The sequence below is a fragment of the Priapulus caudatus genome, unplaced genomic scaffold (genome assembly GCF_000485595.1).
Source record: "Priapulus caudatus unplaced genomic scaffold, Priapulus_caudatus-5.0.1 Scaffold1669, whole genome shotgun sequence".
NCBI lineage: Eukaryota > Metazoa > Priapulida > Priapulimorpha > Priapulimorphida > Priapulidae > Priapulus > Priapulus caudatus.
The window spans coordinates 4,585-11,907 of NW_014578730.1; the positions used below are offsets into that span (position 1 = coordinate 4,585).

A 7,323-nucleotide genomic window follows, 5' to 3' on the forward strand; every position below is an offset into this window, starting at 1 on the left:
GCTACATCATAACATCGTACATTCGCATCTATTGCTAATGCCTAATAAATTATATGCAAATCAGCTTTGGTTTAGGGGTTAAAGGACGTTAGGCCGAAGAAATTGGGTGTGTGTGTGTGTGTGTGTGTGTGTGTGTGTGTGTGTGTGTGTGTGTGTGTGTGTGTGTCGGTGTGTGTGTACGTGTGTATGCTTGTGTGTGCGTGCGTGCGCGCGTGTGTGTGCGTACGTATAGGCGTGCACATTTGTGTGCGTCCTAGCGTCTGTACGTGTGTTTAAAACTGCGCGTGCGCGCATGTGTATGTGAGCGTAAATGTGTGTGTGCGTGCGTGCGTGTGTGTGTGCGCGTGCGTGCATGTGTGCGTACGCCTGTGTGTGCTTGTATGGCTTCAGCGCAAACGCGACAGAGGATCCGTTTCCTTTCGCCAACCTAAAAGGCAATTTAAAGTGAATAAGCAAGAAACTCCAATATTATTCTCCGACGGAAATCTCCGCCGACGAAAACCGCTCTCAAAGGGCGCGCGTTCTCTCTTGTTGCCGCGGAAGCGGAGGCGGTTTCGCCACGCGTCTGCATGCACGCCCGCGGCGCACGCCCATCCGACGCAAAACCTCCAAATCCGTCCATGCGTCCGCCCGTCCGTCCGTCCAACCGACCGACCGCCCGCCCGCCTGTCCGTCCGTTAGTCTGCCCATCACTATATGTCCGCGCGTCCACCTGCCGTCGCGGGGGCCGTCGCGCGAGGGGGGTCGTCGCCCGAGGGGAGGTCGTCGCGCGGGGGGGGGGGTCGTCGCGCGGGGGTCGTCACGCAAGGGTCGTCGCGCGCGGGGGTCGTCGCGGGGAGGGGGAAATCGCGCGCGGGGGTCGTTGCGGGGGGGGGGCTCCGGGGGTCGTCGTGCGGGGGGGCGTCCGGAAGTCGTCGCGCGAGGCTGCTATTAGCGACTCATCACATAGTAACGACGGGCGCGTAATAATGACCGCTGTCAATCCACGCCACACACGCGCTTAATTAAAATGGGGTTTCTGACGCACGCAGCAGCCAAATGATTTACGTGACTGTCGGCCTGATCGGCCGCGCGATGGAGGGGGGGCGCGAGCGCAGAGGGGGGGGGGCTGCACGGGGAGAACGGGGACAGCGAGCGCAGGGGGGGGGCGTGCGACGGGGAGAACGGGGACAGGCTCGCGCAAAGGGGGGGGGCGNCACACACACACACACACACACACACACACACACACACAGGCACACACAGGCAGCACAGGCACACACACGCACACATATACGCACACACGCGCGCGCACGCACACGCACAGAAAGAAAGCAAGAGTGATTGAGAGAGACGGACTGATGGACGGACTGATATCAGTCTAAGCACAGTGCACTGAAATAACAAACTAATTAATGGAACGATATCAGTATACGGCAAAAATGTAATAACGAAAAGGAAGGCAGACCAAAAATCAGTAAGACCCATGACTCAATTAGAAAAAGACAATTAAGAAAATTTACATATTATATCTGATCAGCGCAGTTGTGACAGACAGTGTCTAAGTTGCGGTGCACAGAAAGTCTTTTTAGATTACAGTAACCGTGCTTGTGTGTACGTGTGCGTTTCCGTGTGCGTGTGCGTGTGCGTGTGTGTGTGCGTGCGTGCGTGCGCGTGTATAGCATGCCTGCATGTCTGTGTTTGCGTTTGTTTATGTATCTCTATGTGTCGCTTTTCCGTCTGTCTACATCTGGCGGTCGGTCGGTCTGTCTGTCTCTCCGTTCGTCCCTCCGTCCGTCCGTCCGCCCCGGGTTCAGTACGGAATAGAACATGAGAACAACAACTTACGGTATGTTTTTAAAGTGCGATCACGGTTACTGTAATCTATTGTTGTAAATTTGTTACTAATTGTCTTTTTCTTTATTAGGCTCACGTGTCATGTGCTGATTTTTGATTTGCCTTCCTTTTCGTTGTTACATTTTCGCTGTATACTAATATTATTCTAGNTGTGCATGTGCAACACGTGTGTGTGCCTGTGTGCGTGTGCCTGTGTCGTGTGTGCCTGTGTGGCCGTGTGCGTGTGATGTGCCTGTAGTGGTGGGTGCCTGTGTCGTGTGTGCTGTCGTGCGTGTGGCCTGTGAGCGTGTGTGCCTGTAGTGCGTGTGTGTGCCTTGTGTGGTGGCCTGTGCCGTGTGATGCTGCGCTGTGTGCGTGCTGCCTGTGTGCTGATAAAGTGCGCTGTGTCGCGCGTGTGTGTGTGCTGCGTTTGCCTTGTGTCGCGTGTGTGTTGCCTGCGGACCGTGTGCTGAGTTGCGTGTGTGCTGCCTGTGATACTGCGTGTGCCTGTCGTGGTGTGTGCTGTGTGGTGGTGCGTGGTGATGTGCCTGTGTGCGTGTGCCTGTGTGTGCTGTGGCGTGTGCTGGGTGTGCGTGTGTGTGCCTGTGTGCGTGTGCGTGTGTGTGCCTGTGTGCGTGTGCCTGTGTGTGTGTGCCTGTGTGCGTGTGCCTGTGTGAGTGTGAGTGTGCCTGTGTGCCTGTGTGCGCGTGTGTGTGTATATATTTGCGTGTGCGTATGCGTGTGCGCATGTGTGCGCGTGTGCGTATGTATGTGCGTATGCTTGCGTATGTATGTGTGTACGTATGCATTTGCGGTGGCTGCATGGTGCGTGCTGTGCGTGTCCGTGTGCGTATGTGCATGTGTCGCATCGTGGAGTGCTGCGTGTGCGTGGTTGTTTGGTGTGTGCGTGCGTATGTATGAGTGTGTATGTGTGTGTGCGTGCGTGCGTGCATGTATGTGTATGTATCCGTGTTGTGTCTGTCCCACCCCCTCTCTCTCTCGCTGTGTGTGGGTGTATTTTGTTCGCGCGCGCCTCTCCTCGTTTGTGCCCTTCTTCTAGGTCTTGTCGCTCAACAAAGCATATATCACTTCCTGTAAGCACTAAACAAATCTCGTCTGCTTGCCTACAAATGACATTTCGTCGAATTTAAATTGTCGATATAATAATGTTTCACGTTATTTTTCCGGGAGTCTGTAACACAGCGTGGTGTAGCGAGCAGTACCTGGGAAGTGAGAAAGTTACCCCGTTACCGATGGCACGTGCACCGACCTACGTGCAGGTAACTGACCGCATGCGTGTATTACCAGGGGCGTGTACAGGGCCCTCCCCCTGGGGGGGGGGGGTCCAGGGGGTCCGGGACCCCCCCCCCCTTTCTCGCGCAGAAACGCATCATTGAGGCGGGCGTCTATTTCAGAATTTTTTTGGGGGAAGGCCCCCAGACCCCCCCTTCGCTGCTCCAAGTTGTTTGGGTTACGTTGCACCCCCCCCCTGGTACAAATCCTGTACACGCCCCTGATTACCACGTTGGCATTTAACCGGCGTTGTGCTCGTATTTTACGTGCGATGCGATATAAAGCTGTAGTGTAGAAATTCGTGTACGATTGACAGATTGCACACGCGGACAGAATAGAATCGTTACGAGTTTGTTGTTGCATTGCGGGCAGCCGCATCCACCTTTGGCATAATTATGTCACGCATTGCGCCGCCATCTTATCTCATCTTGTTTATTCATTAATTATCTATTCATAATTATCTTTATCTTCTTTTTATTTATTAAAATAACAATATTTATTGAATTTCATCATATCCGTGGTGAAGGAACTTTTCGGGCCCACACGCGGGGCGCGGAATGTGCTGCGATAACGCAACTCCTACGGAAACCCTGCTGGGTCTAGCTAGACGTCGCGAGTTCGACTCTAGTAGAGGGCGGCCAGAACCGTGAAGTTTTTGCTCTTCGTTTGCCGAGTGCGGCTGTTGTTCGGCGACGTTGACGATAGTAATTACCTGCATCAGTTAGAATTTCATAACAATGAAATAAACGGAATAAAATCTTTTTTGTTAATCGAAGTCAGAACGTGATTCGCGCGCGTGTGTGTGTTGTGGGTAACAAAGTAAAAACAAAGCCGCTCATTCGCTTATTACCTCCGCCCAACGGAGTTGGAGGTTATGTAATTCGCTTCTTGTGTGTTCGTGGCGTTTCCGCGCAATCGATTTAGGCGCGTCAGCCAAGCTTAGCAGGGCCAGCCAGTGAATACCTTCGCGAGCCAGCGAGCGTGTGACATGTCAGCGTAGCAGCAGCAACGGACGCGGCTGCTACGATTTGCGAGCGAGCCAGGCAACGCAGCAAGCCAGCTGTTACATTGTCAGTACGCTTAGCGTACCTACTCGTGGCTTATTCGTGTGTTCGTGAGTCGGTATGGGCGTATGGCGTATGGCGTATGTATCAGGATATATATATATATATATATCAGGATATATATATATATATATATACTATATGCCATCGCTCATGTAAATGATTAAAACACAATGAATGAACAAATATAAAAGTGAATAAATAAGTTTAGTTATTTTGCAGTTTTTGCGCGCTCACACGCACGCGCGCATATAAACACGCAGCTTAGTCCATCGCCCGGTTCATTCCTGTCCACCATGGCTAACGCACATGCATTGCTACTAATTGCACTTAAAGCTGACAGCGTATCAGTTTAAACACTAACGCTATCATAGATACATGTGTATGTGTACGCACCTGTGTTATTTTACTGCTTCGTGTAAATATTATGACCGGACATATATGGTCACATGAGCATGTAAGAAATAAAATTCATTTCTAATGACAAGCTGGGCATTTAGGTTAAGGTTGCATTATTATTATCATTATTATTATAATAATTATTAGTATTATTCGTATTTGTATTATTAGGTTTGAAACAAGATGGTTGAGACAAGACCAGTGAGTGAACAACCCGCAGCAATGAGTTACGATATCGATATAATCATATATATGATATCAAATATATATCAATATCCATATCTAACACGTCTATTCCATTACATGCACTCACAAACGAGTGATCCCATATAGAGAGGGAGGTGGGTGGTATTTTCATGTGGCGGGAGTAGACGATTTTAATTAACTGGGAACCGGGAAATATCAGATGAATTTCCCGCGATTCAGGAATAGAAGTCAATCGGGAAGCGGGAAAGCCAAAATTGCGCTTTTACCTGGGAACATGAGTATGGATCCACCCCACCCCCCTCTCTCTTTCCCGTTCCCCCTTCCCTCCATGAAAACGATTATGAATAGTACGTAACATGCCTATCAACACAGACACTGAAATTTCTAAACGCACTGACGCACTGAGCTCGGACCCGGCAGCTAGCTGCCACACACGGACTTTGACACGTTCTGTCACGCCGCGACGATACTCGAGAGGCCGCATTACTGTTCGTGTGTGCGTGTGCGCGGTATCATGTGCGAAAACTAGGAAACAATAATTGTTAGAGTCTGAAAAGCGCGGCCTACACAAAGCGCGGCCTTAAAAGCGCGGCCTGTGTTATATACGTTTGCCAGTAAAACTTAGCGTGAGGAAAAATAGGCAATAGGGCGCTGTAAGGTGAATTAGGACATTAAACTAGCGGTTGCAGACGAGAGGGTGCCTGCTCATTGGTTTACAGTATGAACCAGCAGCAGCCGGGTGGCTACACACAGCAAGGTTATGGGTACCCGCAGCAAAGCCCATATTATCCACAGAATCAAGGAGGACCACCGCCGTACGGCCAGCCAGGTTGGTGTTATATGCAATGATGCACTGTTATATGCATTGATAACAGGGGCGGATCCAGGATTTTTGAAAGGGGGTGTCCAGGAAGAAATAACGGGCACTTTTTCCTGCTTAATTTTTCTGTTGTTTTAGAAAGCTGCGGACGTCTGGCACGTCGCCACTTAGTGAGGGTGACCTCCTTCAAGAAAACTTTTAAAAATTGGTGCATTCCGAGAGCATCTGAGCAGTAATTTTGATGTCTAGAATGCAAGATGGAATTCCAAATTTTTAGCAGAAAATTATCTTACAGTGAAATTCACCTCTGGAAAATCCTGTGAAACACAAGGCAAACCTATAGGCCTACAGGACCCCTCTTTGCCCATTTCTAGGTTTTTATAACGAATTTATATATATGTCAAAAACCGGATATTGTCAAAAACCGTATATATTCCTGATAGTATAATAGGTTAGGGTTAGGTATAGTAATAATATTATACACGGTGAATTGTACACAATGAAATTGTGCTCAGACCGTATACAATATTCGAATAGGTAAATGTTTAATGAAAATTTAGATGTGAGTGTTCAACGTGTTTAAGGATACTATCAGCAACCAGGTGGCGTGACAGTTTTACCAGCAGTGCAAGCCGGGCCATCTAGCGTGAACTACGTACAACAACCGGGTACCTATCCTGTGCAGCCAAACTACGGACAACCACAGAGCCATACCGTGTAAGTCTGAACACAGCTTGCGGTACCACTCACGCACGCACAAGCACCCGCCCACGCACGCACGCACGCACGCACGCACGCACGCACGCACACACACACACACACACACACACACACACACACACACACACACACACACACACACACACACACGCACACCACGCCTGGCATTGCACAACTCTTTCTCTTGCAGAGGAAGAAATCAAATGACGACATCCTTCTATCGTACGAGCCCACGCAACGTGGCTTCACAGATCCTCCACAGATCCTCCAGTGTTTATATATCAAGCATCTCCTCGTGCGGGGGTCTCTTTTTGCATCGTAAACATAACAATTAAAAAAAAAATTTACTTTAATTTATTTATTTAATTTTTCTCTCCTGCAGGATCGTTCAGCAGGTGCCCGCTGGCCAGTCGAGCGGTTCAGGGAACGACGCCGGATGCCTAGCCTTCTGTGCTCTGTTGTTGTGCTGCTGCCTCATGAATTAGTGACGATAACGACAGACACGGTGCATCACACACACGCACGCACGCACGCACGCACGCATGTACACACGGCACGCACGCACGCACGCACGCACGCACGCATGTACACACGCACTCGAACAGGCACACACACACACACACACACACACACACACACACACGCACGCACGCACGCACGCACACACCACACACACACACACACACACACACACACAGCACGCACACATACAGAGATAGATAGATAGATGGATGGATAGATAGAGATCGAGACGTACGCACACGCATACAAGCGCACACACACATGCAAGCGCACGCACATACACACACGCGCACGCGCGCACGCACAGACACGTGTGTATAGGTATAGTAACACAGTCATCTCCTCTGTCGGTTAAGCGATTTTCACAGTCAGTAGTCCATATTTGGCTCAATGGGGACTCCGACTGGGTAAATTCCGTTATTGGTACGATTATATTTATATATACAGTACTGAGTAATATGTGCTAAAATATTTGATAGTACT

At 49.9% G+C, this 7,323-nt stretch overlaps 1 protein-coding gene across 1 annotated transcript; it reads left to right on the forward strand.

The window, feature by feature from the left end:
• The first annotated feature begins 5,269 nt into the window (after positions 1–5,269).
• Positions 5,270–6,901, forward strand: LOC106817298 (cysteine-rich and transmembrane domain-containing protein 1-like). The gene is made up of 3 exons (XM_014821961.1): positions 5,270–5,607; positions 6,183–6,315; positions 6,701–6,901. The coding sequence occupies exons 1-3, from the start codon at positions 5,499–5,501 to the stop codon at positions 6,801–6,803; spliced, it is 345 nt and encodes a 114-aa protein (XP_014677447.1). The 5' UTR covers positions 5,270–5,498; the 3' UTR covers positions 6,804–6,901.
• The last annotated feature ends 422 nt before the right edge of the window (positions 6,902–7,323 follow it).